We start from the raw sequence: 20,512 nt of genomic DNA, 5'->3' as shown, positions 1-20,512 counted from the left end.
CTCAAACTGTTTTTGGTGATGGATAGTTAAATGGGCTTCATCCTGAGCAAATCAGTCACTGCAGTGTCCCCAGCCACGTTTTCCTACTTACTCAGGCTAAGCCACAGTATCGCTTTTATCTAGTGAAAATGACGATATAAGAACTCTGTTTGATGAACATGAGGATATCATACTCAAAGTGCACAGAGGGGAAAAAATGAGCAGCCTGTGAAAGCAAATTTGTTATTGCCCAGAGCTTTGTCAGGGCTGGAAGACTGCATTTGTGAAACTCAGGCACTAGGTGTCTGGGTCTGGAGGGAGATATGATTAATATTCAAGGGAAAAAAATCAAGCCTTTGAAAAATATGACTGAAAATTTCTCTTTCAAGCTAAGTTTCTATTTCCTTTGACAGAAGACAAATAATAAGCAAGTTAGAGATGGCTGTGTAGTCAGGCATAAAACCTTCTAATGCTACTTTCAGCTGCACTTAATATACTAATATCGATTTGCTACAATCAACTGGGTGCCCAACATGACCAAACCTAAAGAACAATGGCTAAGGCCACAATACACTGGCATTTTATTTTAATTCATTTTAATTTTATATTCATTTTAAAAAATTTTAAGTTTCAAATTCTCTCTAGTTCTTCTAGTACTCATTGAGAAAGCAAATGATATGATATCCATTATATACATCATACACAAAACCTATAAATCAATGTTTTAAAGACTATAAGATAGATGGGAAGATTCCTTTTTTCCTTTATAAGAGAAAAATCAAGCTTCATGGGAAGTAGGATGAGAAGAAATCAAGGAAGAGAAAAATCTGGCTAATAATTCTCAAACCTTCCATTGCATAAAATGAATCTCAGGACTCAATAGGTACTATACTTTTATCAATATAGGTCTTACAATTAGAGGTAGAAAGGAACATTAGAAGTCATCTGGTCTATCCCTAATCCTTTCATTTACAGATGAGAAAACAAGGTGTAAAGCATTCGTGTGGCATCACACAGGTAATAAGAGGCAGAGCTAGATTCAGATTCTCTCACTCCAAATCAACCACTCTTTCAATTGTTATCAAACTGAATCAAATTAAACTCTATCTGTTTATGTGGAAAAATTTATTCTTTATTAGATGAAAAAACAATGTTTTCTTAGACTATAATTCTTTATGTTTCATCTCTATGTCTCCTTGGTCCATTCAAGCATGGACAATTTTCCAAAAGACTTGGGGCAGAGGTTTTATTTCAGGGGATACATGAAAAAAAATGGGAAAAAATATATCTTTGTTTTCACCAATCTTTAGCTGAAATTTAGCATTCTTATTGTGATTTAAATATATATGTACAAATGTATTCCAAGAAGTATATATTCAGCAGACTATGAAAGGTGTCCATAACACACAAAAGAGATTAAAAATGATTGTTATAGGAAAAAAAAACAGGATGAATAATCCCTACCTAATCCCTTAAAATAAATTTTCACAACATCCTACTCAAAGACCAGATGTGCTGGTCACTGGAGATTAGCTATGAACTCTTAATAAATTCTTGATTAATATCTTAATTTGTGACTATTTATCCCCAACCTTCCCCAGTCAAAAAGAATGACTGAATATTAACTGTAGGCATGAGTCATAAGCAGCCTATTCATTATACATTAATATTTGTAATTCTGTTTAAGTACATGCTGGACTTCAGAGGACAATTAAAGGTGAGGGTTAAGTTCTATGAAATTTTAAATACTTTGGAAACTATTCTTCTCAAAGATATCCTTCTTCTCAAGTCATCACCCTGACAACTAAGAACAGATGGAGTATTTTTATCTAGTTCCTAAACTCCATCCATAAGAAGCTGGACTCAGAGAGTTTTCATGAATATTCTTGTTTCTGAACTTCCTACCTTATCTTTTCTGGAAAAATCTAAGCTGATTGGAATTTTAGGCCAATATCTAAGAAATGTCTTCTGAAATTTAAGAATTAGCTTTTGAAGCTGGAGATGACAAGTAAGAAGTAGAGCTCACAATGAAACTCGGGACCTTTGACTCTAAATTTAGCACTTAGGTTTCATTACTTATGATCCAATGATTATCCACAAAATATTTTATAGCATATGTGACTATGTATATTTTATTGCTATTACATTATGTTTATTATGCTATACTACGAACTCACTTCCCACTTCTTTTTGCAATTTGTAAATGTTAATTTTTCATTTCAAAACCCTATTTTTAGATTTAAAATGAATAAACACTCAGACATAGTGGTTCATGGGTATAAACCCTGGTACCTAGGAAGCTAAAACTTGCAATTCTCTTAAGCTTGAGAATTCTGAGCTGCAGGAGCTAAGATATTCAAGTCTTCTTGCTAAGAAAACTGGAATTAAGATGGCAAGACCTTTGGAGCAAGGTTCCACCAGGTTGCTTAAGGGGGAACAGACCAGCCAGACCAGATTTAAAAGAGAACAGGCAAACCTCCTCTGCTGATCAGTGATGGGTTCAGACCGATGAGTAATCCTTAAACATAAATAAAAATTATTAAATTAATATCCCAAGTATAAAATGGTGGGAGGAGGAATGTGAAGAGACAAATGTTCTTATGAAAAAATATATGAGGACTGAATGGATTGTAATCTCAATATAAGTTAACAATATGTCAGGGCAGACAAAACAAAAAAACTATTACAATATTAGACTGCATTAAAAGAAGCATCACTTCCTGAATATAGGGTTTGAGAATATTGTTCTTTTCTACTCAAACCAGACTATGTTTTAAGTATTTATGTTAAATATTTTAAGAAAAAAAATGTTGACAACAAAAGAGGGGGATCAGTCTGGTGAGAAACTTCAAGATCTTACTAAGAATGGCTAAAGAAAGTGAGGAAACTAATATTTGTTGTGAAAATAAAAAAATAACAACTTGTGAGGAAGACCCAGAGTTCAAAGATGAGAGCTGAAAGGAATCTCACTGCTCATTAAGTTCAATATATTCGTTTCGCAGGTGAGAAAATCAAAGTCTAAAATTTATACAAGTTATGTTTTATTAAAAGATGAGTAGATAGAGGGGGAGCCAGGAGAAAATGAGGAGGCATTAAAAAGATTGGAAGAGCCACATTAATAAGTGAGATAATGCATTAATTAGACAGATGTAAAAGAATTGCCTAGCAGCAGGGAGAACCCAGTAGAGGCTATGTAGCATAACTTTGTAATTAACCTGGTTGCCATGGCTTCATTATTTTCCCCAATTTCATTCAACAGCCTGTATATAAGAGCAAAAATAGTAGATGATGAGAAAAATTCAAGGCTAATTCTAGGTAGGGCAAAATCCACAATACAATTAGGAAGCAAAGAACTCAAGAAGAAAGTTTCAAGTTTAACTAGTTTGACAAAGAATCAAGACAAGGAAGAATGGAGAATGTAGTTAGTTTAGCAAAGATAGCAAAGATTCATGATGGATGGAAGAGAGCTACTGATTAAGAGAAATAACCTTATACTGATTTGGGAGCTAGGAGAAGTCGCTGGACTAAGATCTAAAAGGCATTTTTCAAATTAGATTGAATAGGTAGGGATCTGATTTCAAAGGGAACCAACAGATAATTGTACATGGTTTGTCTTGTTGACAGTAAGAACCAGAGCTTTGGAGCACAGATCAAAAAAGCATAGAAAATATAGAAGAGAACCCTTCTCCTATTCTCCCAGAAGTCAGGCATGCTAGTTCTTATCCAGACACACTGGGCAGCAGGAGGACCAAACACTACCAGGGTACCCATCATCCCTTTCCCACTGCCATCATACAGGGGGACCCTTCCTCCTATCATGCTTTCCCCCTTAGTCTATGCTACTTAACTACTCAAAGGACTTAGATGGCAAAAGTCAACCACTTAATTTCCTTTCCAATGAAAGGCATGACCACCAGAATTTAACCTCTGTTTGCCTTAATTTCCTCAACTGCAAAATGAGATAAAAATGGAATGTACTTCAAAGGATCAAATAAGATAATATTTATAAAGCACCTAACATAGTGTTTATGTAGCACAGAGTAGATACTTTCTAAAGACTGATTTCATTGCATTTCATTCTCTATGACAAGTTTGCAAATACATAAAGACAGTTATGATGTTTCCCCTAAGTCTTCATTTCTCCAGAGAATTCCCAATTTCTTCAAATATTTATCATGTGGCATAGTCCCCAGTTCTCACATTATACTTGCCTTCTTGTGAGTGATGTCCAGCTTTCAGTATCTGTCTCAAAACATGATCTCAGAACTGAGCACAATTCTTGAGATATGATTGGATCAGGTCAGAACACAAAGGGCCTATCACTTTTAGTGAAGTCTAAAATTGATTTGGGGTTCTGTTTTTGAAAGGCAAGACACAGGGCAGACTCATGGTAAGCTAGTAACTCAATAAAATCTCCAGATCTCTTTCAAACAGATTATTCTCTAGCCATACTTCCTACACTATTTGTGAATATTTTTGAGATTCATTTCTGTAATTTTAAAGAAGATTGTAAATAATATGGATAGATGCCAAATCAATGCATAGGCTATACAGCTTGTTTAATTCTAAGAGAGAATTCTAATGAGAGAAAAGTGCCTAATTGCATCTTTATTTGTATTATTATATAAAACTAAACTAAAAAAGCTTCTTGAATATATTTGTAACTACCTATGATCTGCAATTTTGTCAATAAATAAGTAGATTTGAATCTTTAATCCATTGAGTTTCTTATGACCAGATTGGAAATAACCAGTCTGTTATAAAAAATTACAAGCTTCTAATTTCTTAAAGCCAGATTGCCCAGGCAAAGAGTACAAAAGCCATCTGGTGGCCAAGAGGCATAGTGCTAAGGACTATGTCAAAAGTACATCTGATTGCCACCCAGTGGCAAAATTTGATAGATTGCTCTACAATTCAATTCCACAAATATTTACATGCATATATTCAATATTGGGAGACACAGCTAGATTGGCTCAATGGATAGAGTATTGGACTTAGAGTCAGGAAGACCTGATTTCAAATCTAGCCTCAGACCCTTACTAACTGTGTGACCCTGAGCAAATCATTCTGTTTGGGTCACTCACCCTGTTTGGGTCAGTTTCCTTAGCTGCAAAATGATCTGGAGAAGAAAATGGCAAAAAACCACTCCAGTATCTTTGGTATTGGTCTGGGTCAAGTACAACTGAACAACTGAACAGCAACATAGAATATGACAGGTACTCAAGTACACCAATAGTATCAAACCCCAAAAGAAATTGTTGGCTACTAAACTATACATAAGGATCCCTGCATAGTGACTTAGAAAAAAAATCTGTATTAATATTATCTGTTCTATTGTATTTTTAAAATACTTTCCAATTTTATTTTAATGTGGTTTGATAGCAATCATATTGTGTTTGACATCAATGAATAGAAGAAATTAAAGCAATAATTAGGAGCCCAATTGTATGCCAATAAATCTGATAATCTAAGTGAAATGTATGAATACTTAAAAATATAAATTTCCCAGAATAACAAATAAAGAATTAAATACATAAATATAAATATTCCAATTTTAGCTAAGATCTGAGGACCTGGGAGTGAATCCTAGTAACTTGTGTGACCTTAGAAAAATGATTTAACCTCTTGGAGCCTTGGTGTATTGCCTATAAAAGAATTAGACTAAATAGTCCTCTAAGGTCTTTCCCAGCTCTGGATATGTAATAGGCCATATTTTGTATATCTTTTTTCTATAAATATTAAATTAAACTTTGTTAAAGTCACACTCCAGAATTTAAAGAAGCTAGATTTCAAGAGTTTGTTGCCCTTCTCTGATTTTTTACATTAAATATTGAATGAAGCTTCCAATGCATATAAGCCACAGTATTCATCACACACCTATCTAATGTTGCTTGCATATCTGGAGAGGTAGATGAAAGCAGTCAGAGAGGAAGAATCATTAACTCTGCACTATTATGGATCTGACAATCAGAATTTCTTAGTTTTATGTGCATAGGAGTGCATATAGCTCTCAGGGTGACAAAGATAAAACCAAAGGCAAAATTAAAAAGTTCTCTTAAAATCAAACACAGAATACCTGTGCAGCTTCTGCTCCTTGTGTTGTTTCTGCACTTGTAGAAGGTTGCTTTTCCTCAACAACAATTTCTGAAGAACTGATTGTATTTTCATAATTTGGATTATCCTCATTTCTGAATTCAGTTACCTGTAAATATATTAAAGTTTTATACAACTCCAAAAAGATGAAATTACAATTAAAACAATTAGAAACTTCAGATTAAGAGACTTGAATCAAAAAGTATGTAGAAATGATTTCCTCTTTAAGAACAAAAATTAAAAGTCTTAAAGATTGGCCCTCAACAGTATAAACTCACTAATTGAAATATAAAAACAGAATTTCTTGAATGTTTCTTTCATTTCCATCACTTTCTTCTTTGGGTATTTTGTTCTCCTATATACTTCAAATTATACTTTTTCTTGATAGGATAAGGAAAATTCCATGTACTAGCAAAGAATATAAAGATTGTCCCATTTTCCAGAAAACAAAAACATTAAATTCTAAATTAGTCTTATAATTACAGAAGAAAAAATGTCCAAACTTTATACCAGCTATAATCAGATTTATTAAAGATGTTTCTAGTTCTAACATAACCATTTCTTCCCAAAGCTATCTATATGGTACTTGATTAAAGGAATTAAGTAAACCAGTAAACATTTAGAATAATAGGATACTATAGGGTCATTTTAGAATAATTAATCTTCCTTTAGTTTATCCTTTGTATCTAAACCCTTTTTGAACTGGACATTTTATCCCTGGAGATGATGCTCCAGGTATCTCCATACCTTTATACTAGCTGTTTCTTATGTCTGTGGATACTTCACCTTCACCTCTTAGAGTCCTTGGCTTCCCCCAGGATTCAGTTCATGTACTACCTTTGGTAGGAGAACTTTCCCTGATCTCTCAGCTGCTGGTACTTTTCTCTCTAAGACTACCTCCATCTACTCTGCATGTAGCAAGTCTATACCTATTTGTTTATATATTATCAGCTCTATTTGAATGTAAAGCCCTTAAGAGCTGGGACTGCTTTTTTTCTGGGTTGAGCTTGGGATTTTTTTTTTTTAAATTGTTTTTCATTTTGCTATGTTCAAGACTTGGAATAATTTCTGACATTGCAATCATTTAATCAATGCTTATTGATTTGTAACATTTGAAACTATAGAGATAAATGTAATAATTGACCTTCCAGAAATTTTCCACATTTTTTACAACCACAGAGACCCTTTCTAAAAAAATATCTAATGCAAGTTTTAAGGAATGAAGAGACAGAGCATATTATATTCCTTAGATTTTTATAACCTATCTTTTAAGTCCATCATTAAATTTACTCTACTTGTATTCTACAGAGACATAGCCATAGAGAGAATAACAAACAGAACATAGCATTAGTAAATGACACAACATTAAAGCTTTAATAACCATTCATCATAGTTAAATGTTTTCAGTACTCTAAATATTCTGGTCCTAAGTAAGGAAACATTTCAGCCTGATATTTAAATATGCCATCTGTTGCCATTCCAATGAAAATTTAAGTATTAACAATGAATTGATGCTTAGCAAGAAGGGGCAAAAAATTATTTTGACTATTGAATCTTAAGTTAGTGAGAAGTTCTGCCTCCTCTTTCTTCTCTTTTTCTCTTCTCTGCTTCCTGGTGAAATACTATCCAATGATGTAGTTATAATTACTTGACTTTATGAAAACCAAAATGAAGAGCTTCTTCTTAGAACTGGAAAGGGACTCTAACCTTTCAACATTTTTTATGGGACATAAAATAGTTCTCATTTTTCAAATATTACTCTAAAATTTTTAATCAACCCTATCTTTTCAGAAAGTCAAGGTTAAAAATTAACTAAATTAACTTACATAGTTTTTTTTTTCTGTTTGAGAGGAGAAATTAAAAGAGATTTTAAGTAGATGAAGCTGGACAGAACAAAAACAGGGAAAGTATTGCACTTTAAGAGATCATTCCAAAGGAAGTGTGTACAGTTCTCACCGTGGCTGGCTGATCAACATTGACAACACTGTCTCTGGCTGCATACATTGGATTTTCAAATATGATAGGTTGCTTCCCTGTTTCCACAGCAAAATTTTCATTCTGAGAAAGAAAATGATGCTATTGTCACAATCCTCAAAGCTAGGTATATAATGCCTTAAAATGTTTTACCATTTGTTGTTATAGAAAAACCAAAGAAAGAAAAATTATCCTAAAGACCTTATAAAACAAAAAAGCAGTAGAGACTTGCATTTTATGGAAGATAGGATTATGTAAGCAGAATAAACATAAATTTATAGACTAGCACTGCTTTTCCTAAAACAGCATATCAGGCTATCCCTGATGGTTTCATTCATTATCTATGTGACTTGCCAAATCAAAATGCTCCTCCCTGGCTATCACTCCTCTATATGTGCTCTCCTCCATTTCCATTTTAATGTAAACTCCTTGAAAGCAGGAGTGGGCATGGTTTTGTATTTATATCTGCATCATTTAGAACAGCCCTCAGCATACAGTGTCTAAGAAATGCTTTTTAAAAAAAATCATTCATTTGATAAGTGTCTTTCATGTTGAATATTCACTTGCTACTATGAATCTTATTGGTTATATAAGGATAGTAGAAAAGAGATAAGTTGGTGAATGAGAAAAAGAATTAGAGGGAATGATTAAAGAGGAATCATACTTCTAATATAATGAATAATATAAAATAATAAAGAAAGAGAACACTAACTATAAAGTAAAAAAGAAAAATATGCCATATGGTCCAAAAATCAATTCTTACCACCAAATATATACCAATTGGTGTATTCAGATAAGAAAGGTTTAAATAAGAAAAAAATCCTAAAAAATATCTGACTTTATACTTCATACTGAGACCATATAAGAGATTTTAACAAATCAAATTCTACTTGGAATTAAAAGGTCCCAGAAAATACCAATTTTACTTCTACTTTCAAAATCTTGATAGGTTCCACAAACAATCTCATTTTTCTTTGCATTTATCATGTATTACTGAAATCTAATTTGTGAAGAAAAATAGCAGAAAACTTTAGTACATTTCTGGTATTTTGAAAATGATTCTATCCAACTCATATGTAAATAAGAAAGAAATCCAAATCAAAGAAAATGGTCCTACAATTTAAAGATACATCTGAAATGACCCTTACCATTTGCATTGCTCTGTCAATAGCAGAATCAGGCCCAAAACCCGATACTCCAATATCCATGCTCACATCAGCCCCCGATCTGAAAGTCACACCACTGCCATTTTCTGTAGATTTTACTAAACTGCTTAAGCTGAAAGGAAACCAAAAAAACCCTTTGAAAGAATGTTTGCCAAAGAGAAATTATATGAAGAGACTAAAGTGAGACTCCACTAATCACATGAAGTCTTAGGAGGTCAACAGTCCTCATTGCAAAAAAAAAAAAAAAAAGACCTCATATATACCCAAATATTTATAGCATTTTTTATAGTGATGAAGAACTGGAAATAAAGTGTACCTCAGCCAGGGAATGATTAAACCAACTGTCATATATGCATATAATGAAATATTACTGTTCAGTAAGGAATGAAGAATATGATGAATGCAGAGAAGCATGAAAAGAGTTATATGAACTGAGTGAAGGGAAACAGAACTAGGAAACAGCATTTATAACAATTACAAAAAAAAAAAAAAAGAAGAAGAAGAAATGAAAAGAACCACCACAACAAACAAATGAACTGAATGATACAAAATTATACGATTCTTCCCCACTTTCTTTGCAGGGATTAGGACTATTGTTGTTATTCAGTTATTTCAGTCGTGTCCAATTCTTCTTGACTCCAGTTGTGGTTTTCTTGGCTAAAATACTGAAGTGGTTTGCCATTTCCTTCTCCAGCTCATTTTACAGATGAGGAAACTGAGGCAAAGAGAGTTAAGTGATTTGCCCAGGATTGTACAGCTAGTAAGTGTCTGCGGTCTGATTTAGGTCAACCTGATTCCAGATCCAGTGTTCTATCTACTGCATCATCTAGTTGTCTGATTAAGGACTATGGAGATAGGATAGACTTTTTATTAGACTTCTCCAATAAGTTACTTTTGTAAAACTTTTTTTCTTTGTCTTTGTTTATTCTTGGTTATAAGATGGCTCCTGGGTGGTGAAAGAGAAAGTAATAAACTGGAGGATGTAGGTGTTATAATAATAGGATAGCAAATAAAACTTAAAAAAAAAGAAAAAGTACTTGCAATTCTCAGTACTTCATACTCTGAGTATATACATGTTAAGGGATTGGATAGGGAAAGAGATATAGAGACAGAGACAGTAATAGAGACAGAAGACACAGAGGGAGAAACAGAGAGATTACCTGAAATGTAATCTAGACTTCCATGAAACATGAACATTTTAGAAATATATTAATTGTTATTCTAACTTTAAAGCAGTATCTAGTAAAAATAATGAAAAAACAATTATTTTGGATACTTGTTTACTATATTTTTTAATAGAGTATAGAAATTTACATTGACAGAAGACTATTTCTATTTTATTTAGAGGGACAGTAATTGATAAAGCCAAAGGACCAGAAAGTCTATTGCACAAAATCTAAAATCAGCATCCCACCTTGGCAGCTTAGGAAGAGATGGCAGAAGAGAGCCCGTTCTCTTGTAGTTAAAAAACCCTCCAATCGCCAAAGCACCAATAAGGAGGATCAAGATGATCGTAAGTAGCACAGCAACTGCTGCTATGAAAGAGAGAAAGGTAAGTGAGTGTATCATGGGAGGAAAAAATCTGACAAACATAACATAAAGGCCTTACAATACTGAGCACTGAAAGAATAGATTCAACTGATTATATCCTTTGTTGTTCAGTCATTTTTCTGTCATGTCTAACTCTTCATGATCCCATTTTGGGTTTTCTTGGCAAAGATACTGGAGTGGTTTGCCATTTCCTTTTATAATTCATTTTACAGATGAGGAAACTGAGGCAAATAATTAAATGACTTGCCAAGGTCACAAAAGTAGTAAGTACCTGAGGCCACTTTTGAACTCAAGAAGATGAAATTTTCCAGCCCAGTATTTTATCCACTGTGCTACCTACCCACCCCACATTATATCATAAACTTCAATAAAGGAACAAGCAAATCCCCCATGTTCTTAAATCTTACTTGTTCCTGGAGGCATTCCTCTTGAAAATCCTAATTCACAGTAATTTCCAGTATAGCCATTAGGACACCTGAAAATGCAATTAATATCATTAATTCTCTATCATTTTTAATACACATCCTGTTTTATTAACTTAAGCCACCCCCTATTCAGCTTTGACTAAATAATTCTTCATTGAATTAGACAAATAGTTTTTGCATGGGCCCCATTTATTCTAAAAAACAAAAACAAAATTTTAAAAATATCCAATTGAAAATAACATTTGCATGAAAATTCACTTTCAATGGCACACCAGTGGCATCTACAGGTTCAGACTAAGTATTTACAATGATTGGTTTTGTTTTTCTCTGTGTTGCTGAAGATGGGGAAAGAACATAATAATTGCATTCTTCAGTCAAACTTTTTTTTTAAATTATCTGTGTGGCTTGTCGAGAAATTGTTGCTGTTAACATACTATTTTTGTGAGAAGTGATGAAAGTTTGAATAACAGAGTGGTCATGTGAGTTCAGATGAGGAGAATGGATTCAAGCAATGTCTTGGAGATATCCCCAGTATCTTGAAGTCCTATCTAGCATATTTCCTTGCACATATCACTAATATATGAAAGTTAAATTTGATTAGTTGTTTTCTCCTTAATTCATGGAAATAACCCTCTTATTCATCACATATCCTATTCATATTAAGGCATCTACCAATAGCCATCCTCCCATGCCTTTATGGTGATTAGTATGCTTCATTTTCCTGAAATATATGTCCCCAAAGGAATGAACTATTTGAAAAATTAGTAGACCAAGAAGATTTTTCCACTTATATTCATGGTTATATTGAAATGCTGAATTGTCCTTTATGAAGCAAAACCAACATATCTAACTTCTATATTTTGACTTACTTGCATTTGGGGAGATCACTTTCATCAACATAGCATGTTCCTCCATACATACACCTACATGCTGGGGGCATGGTTGGGGGAGGTTCAATGGCTGCAGAAATCGAAAGCCATGCATGTGTTAATAAGCCATACTGAGCAGAGCATATTGTACCATGCAAAACCTTGTTTGCCCTTAATGCCACGGGGTACATTTCAAAATATTACCCCTCAGTTAGATCAAATGAATGCCCTTACAAAATAATATTGGATTATGAAGTAAGAATATGTTAAACAAAAGAAAAAATGGCAAATTTCAAAATTTTCCTTGTCCAGAATAAGTACTGATGGAATCCAGAACATATACACAATGTAAAGTTTAAAAAAAAATAATGGAATGGGTCTATCCTTAATAACACCAATATGATTGACAATGGTTTGTGTCTTACTAAATTATATGTTCCATGAAGACAGAGAAATGTTTTAGTCATCCTTGTACCTACCCACCATGCCTTAAATGTCTTAATTCCTAAAGGCTTGCAGAAATCTTTTTTGAACATCTTATCAAAAGAAAACTTTGATTTAGGATATCCAAACTTCCAAAAAGGTGAACAGAATTTCTCTGCTTAGGTTCTCTGTTCCTATTTTGGAAGTCCTATAAAACTGCCCCTGTTAAAATTTCCATACTCTGTTCCACAGTGATTTTGAGATACTCTTTCCTTTTCCATAGAAAACATACATTCATTATTTACTGAATGGATGAATGAAAGAAAGAATGAATGAGTGAATAAAATCCAGATGATATTTGGAATAACTGTCATTAATATGTGAATAAGCTTGATTGACTTGATATTATAGTTCTAAAACTTGAACCAATTTGCTGCAGATGATGCAAAGCAACCAGGAGAAAATCTCTTCAACAAAGTCACACTGGCACAGTATGAGACAAATATCTAAAGCTAGATGTGCAAATTCTTTCCATATCTTGTCTATATCTATTGTCAACTTCCATGAGCAATATGGTTTATGACTATGATGATTTTCATGCACATAACATAGCTTAGATCCTAGTTAATCCCTAAGGCTTGCTGTGCAATAGAACAGCATCATTATTCTCAATGTATAAAACAAACACAGATAGACAGTGCCTCATTCCAAGAGGAGATCACCGCAATATCAGAATAGTAATGAGATTCCCCATTTCCATTCTGATCCTCAACCACTATGTTTTTGTTTTTCTTCATATTTCCAAAAGTTAGCAGAGTGTCTGATGCATAATGGGACCTAATAAATTCTGTTGTTTTTCAGTCATTTCAGTCATGCCTAACTCTTAGTAATCCCACTGGGGTTTTCTTGGCAAAGATATTGCAGTGATTTGCAACTTCTTTCTCTGGCTCATTTTGCAGATGAGGAAACTGGGGCAAACAGGGTTAAGTGATTTGCCCAGGATCACACAGTAAGTGTTTAAGGTTAGATCTGAACTCAGATCTTCCTGCCTCTAGGCCCAGTGCTCTATTCACTGTACCACCTAGCTACTCTTAATAAATGCTTATTGACTATTTCCAATTCCAGATATGGCATTGCTGATGCTGCCAAATGAGCCTAGAGAGGACATACTGATAGCTCTAACTACATAAACATTTGCTGCAGGGGCAGCACTTTCCCAAGGAGATTAAGTCTGCAAGCCAAAGAGTCATGAGACTTTATAATAAGAATGTTTTTTGAAGCCAAAAGATGGTAGCCTAATAGAATCTTTCCTGGAACAAATAAGGAAGATCTGGTCTTATTCATGAAACTCAACAGAAGAGTCAGAGACGCTGATAAGAACTCAGTCAATGGTGGGCTAACCCTAAAAACTTGCCCAAAAGTGCCCATAAATTGTAAAACACAAAATTTTTGTCTGATCCAATCCCTTTCATTTGAGATAAGGGAAAGGAATAAGCATTTATTATTATTTATTATATAAATATTATTTATTTATAAGCATCTATTATACCATGCTGTCTTAAGTGTTTTTAAAAACTGCTATCTCATTTGATCCTCACAGCAACTCTGTGAAGTAGATGCTATTACTCCATTTTAGAGGTGAGGAAACTTAGGAAACCAAAAGTTAAATGACTTGACCAAGATCATGCAACTAAGAAGTATCTGAGGCTGAATTTCAACTCAGGTCTTACCTGATTATAGGCCCAGCACTCTATGCCCTTGGCTACCAGAGCCCCTTAAGACAAGAGTTCTTGAACAGGAATTATCCCCATAATAAATAGGTTTTTATTCATCCACTGCTATTCATCCAGCCCCATTTTCTGCAGCTACTATATCCCATTCAAAAGGCAAAGAAAGAAAAATGTGGTTTGCCATTTGGAGTTGAGACTTACCCAGAAGACAGCAAGAGGGAAAAAGGTTGTTTGTTACCTTTTTGTAACAGAGAGTTCATTCACTTGTTTCTAGTCAATACAGAAGGAGAACATGCAAAAGAAAAACAAAACACATCTCCTAGCTTCCAACTGCTACTGTGTTCTCTAACAGACACTTTACCTGCATCACAATCTGTATTGCTCCCTTCCACAAAACGTGAGCCTTCTGGGCAGCTGCAGGTATAGCCCCCAGGTCTCAGCAAGCACAGGTGGCTGCATATATCTTTACAGACATTGGGCACTAAAATGAAGGTGTAGGAAAAGAATCAGTAATATGTAGTCATCAACTGATTTGCCTTGGAAAAAAATGTCACAACTCAGAAAATGCCTAAGCAGGAGACCAATACATGGATTAGTTTTGGACTATCCTAAACTCACTGTTCTAGAGATTTTTCATCTATATAATGTTAAAGTGGCTGCTGAGCCAAAGTCTCCTAGATAATTTGCCTAATAAATTCCACCTGTTCTCCAGTAAATCAAAATCCTCCTCCCATTCTTCCTCTCATTTCCCTTAATCACTGAAACATTTTTTCTGTTCATTATGGACAGTCATCTTTTCTAGTTAGACTATTACTATTTTGAACCTAGGGGGCCATATCTATTGCTCTTAATATAGCACCAGTATTGAGTCTAGTGGTAGGCAGGGGATAACAGTAAATATTTTAACAATCACCTCTCAGACAGGATGGGGAAGCAATAAGTTTATGTTTAATTTTTTTTTATTTTGGTTCAGTTCCATACATATATACATAAGCTTTGTGACACTGGGAAATCTATTTAACCTTTCAAGACCAAGACAAATTGATGCCAATATTAATTAGTAGAAGGAGTTTCCTCATTAAAAGTTCCCTACATGAGCAAAAAAGATCCAAGCAAAGTGTTATGAAACAACATATAAAGAGTGATGGTCTTTTTCAACTAGGAAATAGAGACAATGGGAAGAAGACTCTGAAAGCTTAAGAGGATTATAGTTTCTTAGCTTTCCAAACCATCTGTTATTATTATGCCAGGGATATAGATGATTAGAATCTCAAAAAACAAAGGGTCCTTAGGGATCATTGACCCCAACTTCCTCATTTCCCAGAAGAGGAAATTATGAATCAGAAAATGCTGATAACTTGCCCAAAGTCACATATTTGGTTGGTGACAGAACTGAGACTAGAATCCCAATCTCCTAATTTCTAATTTCATGTTCTTTCTAATAGCAGTCTGAAAGATAAAAACTTTCCTTAAAAAGAGATAAATTTGTGAACAAGTATATAAAATTATAACTCTATAAAACCAGGAAAAAATCATATTTAACTAGAAAAGATACAAAAAAATTCTGATCTTCTCAGATACATGCAGCTAATTTCTAGGTTAAGATTTTGAACTAATTCATCAGATGTGAGGTTGACCTGAAATGTACAATTCCTGGGCCTTCGTCTGCTCTTAAAAGTCACAAGACAAAGATTGGAACTATTCCATAACAAAACTTGGAGCAGAAAGTCACCCTGATATTGTGTTTTAGGACCTGGATATTTTGTGGCTTTTTCTGGATATTTTATGACCTCATGTCCCATGAACTCAAGATTAAGAATGAAACATTTTTACTTTATGCCTAGATATCTAGAGGTGTTGTTAATCATATTTCAGTTGTTAACATCCTTTATTAGATCAAAATATTGAAAACTTTTCAAGCATCAAGAGACATAATAATATCTTCTATCAAATATTCTGACAGAACAGCTATTAATTTGGAATAGCAGTCTTCATATAATAGGGAATATCTCATTCCAAAACCGGCGATTACCTGAGTGATTGTATCTGTATTGATGATAGATCCGAACTTGAGTGAGCCAGGGATTTACTGTCAGCACTTTCACTCTCTCACCCCTCCCAAATTTATCTTCTTTCCAGACTTCACCCCTTTCCTTAGAGGTCCAATATAAATGGCCTTCAAAGACATCCAGGCTATAAGGGTTCCCTACTTCTCAACCGTGGGCAAGAGAAGGAAGAAAAAAAGAAATAATAGTCTTTGGTTAATTAAAAAGAAAATCTCCAGTAACACTTCCATGTCAGACATAATTCTCTAAAAAGTAAAAGCTTAATGTCTAACCCTAACTCAAAGTCTTGAAATTCCTAGAACATTCAAATGGAATGTCATCAAAGAGCTATAACTCAGATCTTTATCAGCAGATTCTGTCATGTAAAGGTCCTCTGCACTGAAGGATCAAGATGAGAGAAATTACACTAGTTTAATCTATAGTGTCTGACACCATTTATGGGAAATATTTATTTCAGTTTCACAATTTTCTATCCTATTTTAGGGAGGGGGAGTCTTTGACATTATGTTGTATCTTTTTTTCCTCTGAATGTAAGAATAATGTCTACTTTCTTCGCTGAGAATGATAAACATGTGATTTCTCAAAAGTTCTAGTTAAGAAGGTTCAGCAAAAATATGGAAAATACCAAAAACTGTCCTTTAGGTGACACCTTCGACAATATTCCTGATTTGGAAGTAGAATTCAAATCCTACATCAGACCCTTAATTAAACAAGTCATGTAACAACTCCTAACCTCAATTTCCTCATTTGTAAAATAGAAATAAAAATAGTAACTAATTTAACAAAGCTTTTAATATCAACTGAGATAATAGAAGTATTCTGCTTTGCAAATCTTCAAGCTTCAAACAAATATTTATTATTATTATTATCCTTCCTTGTTTACAATGGTGAAAGTTGATAATAGAATTTTTTGTCACATTAAGGACTAATACATCTGATAGTATTAAACATTAACAGACTAGCACTTGTATATATTCATAGGAGCAACAGAACTCAAAACTCTATCCTTTTTGTTATTTTTTTCTCTTAAATATTATTCATTTGTATTTTAACAACCAGCTTAGAAATAAAATGCAGAAATTGCATCTAAGTCATTTCTGAGATGAGTAAAAAGTTAAAGAATCATATGTTGAGAAATTAGAAAAAGGTTATTCACTAGTAGTCAAGAGCCCCCAAGGCAAAATAAAATCAAGACTATTACTAACCACCAGCTGAAACAAGTCTCCTGTCGGTCCCATCATGTCTCATGGACTCAATAATGTTCTCTTTAGAATCACTCCAGTAGATCCGGTCATTGTTCAAATAATCAATAGAAAGGCCAGTTGGCCAGCCAAGGTCATTGGAAACTAGGGTCTGCCGTTGCTGCCCATCCATCCAAGCACGTTCTATCTTGGGCTGTCTTCCCCAGTCAGTCCAGTACATAAACCTACAACAGAGGTTTTCTCATTTTTAGAATTTTACCTTAGGAAATAGTTTTATTTTGCCTTCAGGGAGTAAAAGTTAACTCAGAGAGAAATGGAATTTTCGAGGTGACCTATGTATCAATCTACATTTATTATATTCCCTAGAAGATAAGGAGAAAGGAAATAGCAATGCTGCTACCATGAAACTCTGTCTTGCTGCTTCACATCATAGGAATTTACCAGGCTTACTTCATGGAAGTAGTCTAGCCTATCTAACAGGTACAATTGTAGAGGGGAAAATAGGGGCATTACAAATTTCAGCATTTTTCCCCAGATGCCTTTAAATCAACACATGTTTAATCAATCTTAGAGAAGGACGCTATTTCTAAAGGTCATTTTATATTTTTCTAATACACATGCATTATCATGGGCAAATAATAGCCAAATAATGCTAATGGATAAGACATCCTACCTGTTAAGAATTACATAATCAGATCCTTGAGAAACGACATTAAGTTCTTTCAAGGAGTTTTTTTTAAAGGAAATGTGGACTCTATAAGCATCCGAGGACTTCCCCCAAATACAGAATAGCCCCAAAATGGTCCAAAAAAGAACCCTAAGGAAACTTCCTAATTTTCATGAATTGAAAAAAAATTATGATATGGGATTCCAGAAGCCAGGAGCATACATTCATGAAACAAAAGAGAAACATAAGCAAGAATAGTTAATGAGGAATAAATTGCCCAGTGTTTTGTTGTAAAAGACAACTACAGAGAGGGAAGTATCTAGAGTGGAGGAAGGAGAGTCCCCTGGGTCTGCTTTTTGTCCCTGAATATAGCTGGGCAGTGCCCTCAGCTGTGTTTTGTGGTTATCATTTCTCGTTCCAGATGGAGCAGTTTTACAATAACTAAAATCAACATTTGCGATTTAGGATCAAGGAGTTTGAATAAGAAGGAAACTTTGATATTTTTTGTTTAACTTCCTCTTCATTTGGAGCACAAGGGCTATTTTCACTTTTATCTCTGTATGTCTTGAGGTGAAGCAAAGTGCTCAGCATGATTGATTAGTTCATTTTATATGGAAAGGGAAGTACAAGAAAACCAGAATTTATTAAGTGTCTACAAGATGCCAGGGACTAAAAGTTTTTATGGATATTGTCTCATTTGATCCTTACAAAATATTTTTTTTAATTTTTTGTCCCCCCAAATACTATTGACATACTATTGGTGACTAAGGCTACTAGATGGTATAGTAGATACAATGCTGAAGAAGACCCAAGTTAGAATCCTACCTCAAAAATTTATTCATTTTTTAAACTCCGAACAAGTCACTAACCCTTGGTTTTCTCAACTGTAAAATGAGGGGGTGGGATTCAACAGCCCCTAAGATCTTTGCAGCTCTAAATCTGTGGTCCTTTGAATCATTAAGATAAATGATCAATCATGAGATTATAGGAGGTTTTAAAGTTCATTTCATTAATTCTTCTGTTTTCTGGTGTTGAATACACATAAATCACCTCAGAGAAATAAAATTCAGGTAGATTATGTGAAGAGTAGGAAGGAGTAGAGCCTCAAGATATGATGGTAACAATATGAGTGGGTACAAATTGTTGTTATTAATATAACAATAATAATAGTTGAAATGGTATTTTATAACATTCAGCATCTCATTTTTATCCTTTTCTCTAATTTGATGTTTTTTTTTTTTTGTTATCCAATTATTTTCATCATGTCTGATTCTGAATGACATTTAGGATTTTCTTGGCAAAGATAACTGGAATGGTTTTCCATTTCCTTTTTCAGTTTCATTTATAGATGAGGTAAACAGGGTTAACTGACTTCCCCAGGATCACACAGGTAGGAAGTGTCTAAAGCCACATTTGAACTCGGGTCTTTCTGACTCTAGAAGTCAGGAGCTTAGTGCAAATCTGGCCTTTACACTTACTAGTGTTGTATGATACTGGGGCAAGTCATTAACCCTGCTTGCCTCAAATTCTTCATCAGAAAAAACAAATTAGAGAAGAGTTGGACTAGTTTTCTGGAGAAGTGACTCCAGACTTGTCACTTTATCCACTGTACCACTTAGCTACCCTTTATTTAACCTTGTTAATTTTTACCTTTACTTTAACTAGCCAATGGTCTGACTGTACTATAGAAGCAAACTATAATATGACTTTTTATTAGTAACCAATCAGATGCTGACCTTACACTGGTGTCAACAATTAATACTTGCACACAGTTTAAAATTTTAATGTATAGTTCCTAATAATCTTTACCTCTTTTTCTTACACTTTTTTTTATCATTGCAGAGACAGAAAGAAATCCTAAAGGAACAGAGGTAATTTTATATCTTTCTAATTTTTATGAATTGTCACTTGCAAATAATAGTCATCTAATGACCAATCAGCAATCTGCACTAAGTGAGGGGGTATACAAATCAATGAAGTCACAGATCCATCAAAGTATCATATAAGTATATACCCATTTTATGATGAGATAATTAGTTCCCAGAGAATTTACATGATTCAAGATCATGTGAATAGTAAATGGCAGAGAGGGACTCACACCTAAGTCTTTGACTAGAAGTCAGAAATGCTTTCTATTATAATTTACTATTTATTATGGAACAGCCCTTAAAGGACAATCACTATTTTTATGTTGGAGGACACAGATCTTTGCCACTGAATGACATAAGGTAATATATAATTTATGGGGTTCATATTGAGAGAAAAGAATAACTTGTAGACTGATTCTACCATTTTAAAATTTTGTTATGAACTATAGCTGCCTGTTAGGGAATTTAATTTGCTGGATTTATTTTTTAAAATGAGGTA

The 20,512-nt window shown here is 33.9% G+C and overlaps 1 protein-coding gene across 6 annotated transcripts in view; it reads right to left on the bottom strand.

The window, feature by feature from the left end:
- The window catches only part of LRP2 (LDL receptor related protein 2), a 233,801-nt gene that overhangs the window by 5,470 nt on the left and 207,819 nt on the right, over window positions 1-20,512 (bottom strand). For 3 of the 6 annotated variants that reach the window (XM_023499266.2, XM_031960510.1, XM_031960511.1), the window contains 9 exons: window positions 17,482-17,702; window positions 16,243-16,419; window positions 14,572-14,691; window positions 12,058-12,148; window positions 11,171-11,238; window positions 10,627-10,747; window positions 9,195-9,324; window positions 8,029-8,130; window positions 6,056-6,181 (listed from right to left, as the gene is read on the bottom strand). In XM_023499266.2, the coding sequence (XP_023355034.1) occupies window positions 6,056-6,181; window positions 8,029-8,130; window positions 9,195-9,324; window positions 10,627-10,747; window positions 11,171-11,238; window positions 12,058-12,148; window positions 14,572-14,691; window positions 16,243-16,419; window positions 17,482-17,702 (1,156 nt within the window). The remainder of the gene's footprint in view (window positions 1-6,055; window positions 6,182-8,028; window positions 8,131-9,194; window positions 9,325-10,626; window positions 10,748-11,170; window positions 11,239-12,057; window positions 12,149-14,571; window positions 14,692-16,242; window positions 16,420-17,481; window positions 17,703-20,512) is intronic. The other 3 variants (XM_023499267.2, XM_031960512.1, XM_031960509.1) reach the window with 2 other exon arrangements.

The sequence above is a fragment of the Sarcophilus harrisii genome, chromosome 3, assembly GCF_902635505.1.
Source record: "Sarcophilus harrisii chromosome 3, mSarHar1.11, whole genome shotgun sequence".
NCBI lineage: Eukaryota > Metazoa > Chordata > Mammalia > Dasyuromorphia > Dasyuridae > Sarcophilus > Sarcophilus harrisii.
Note: the sequence above shows the minus strand (reverse complement) of the source record. Positions and strands in the feature narration are given on the sequence as shown.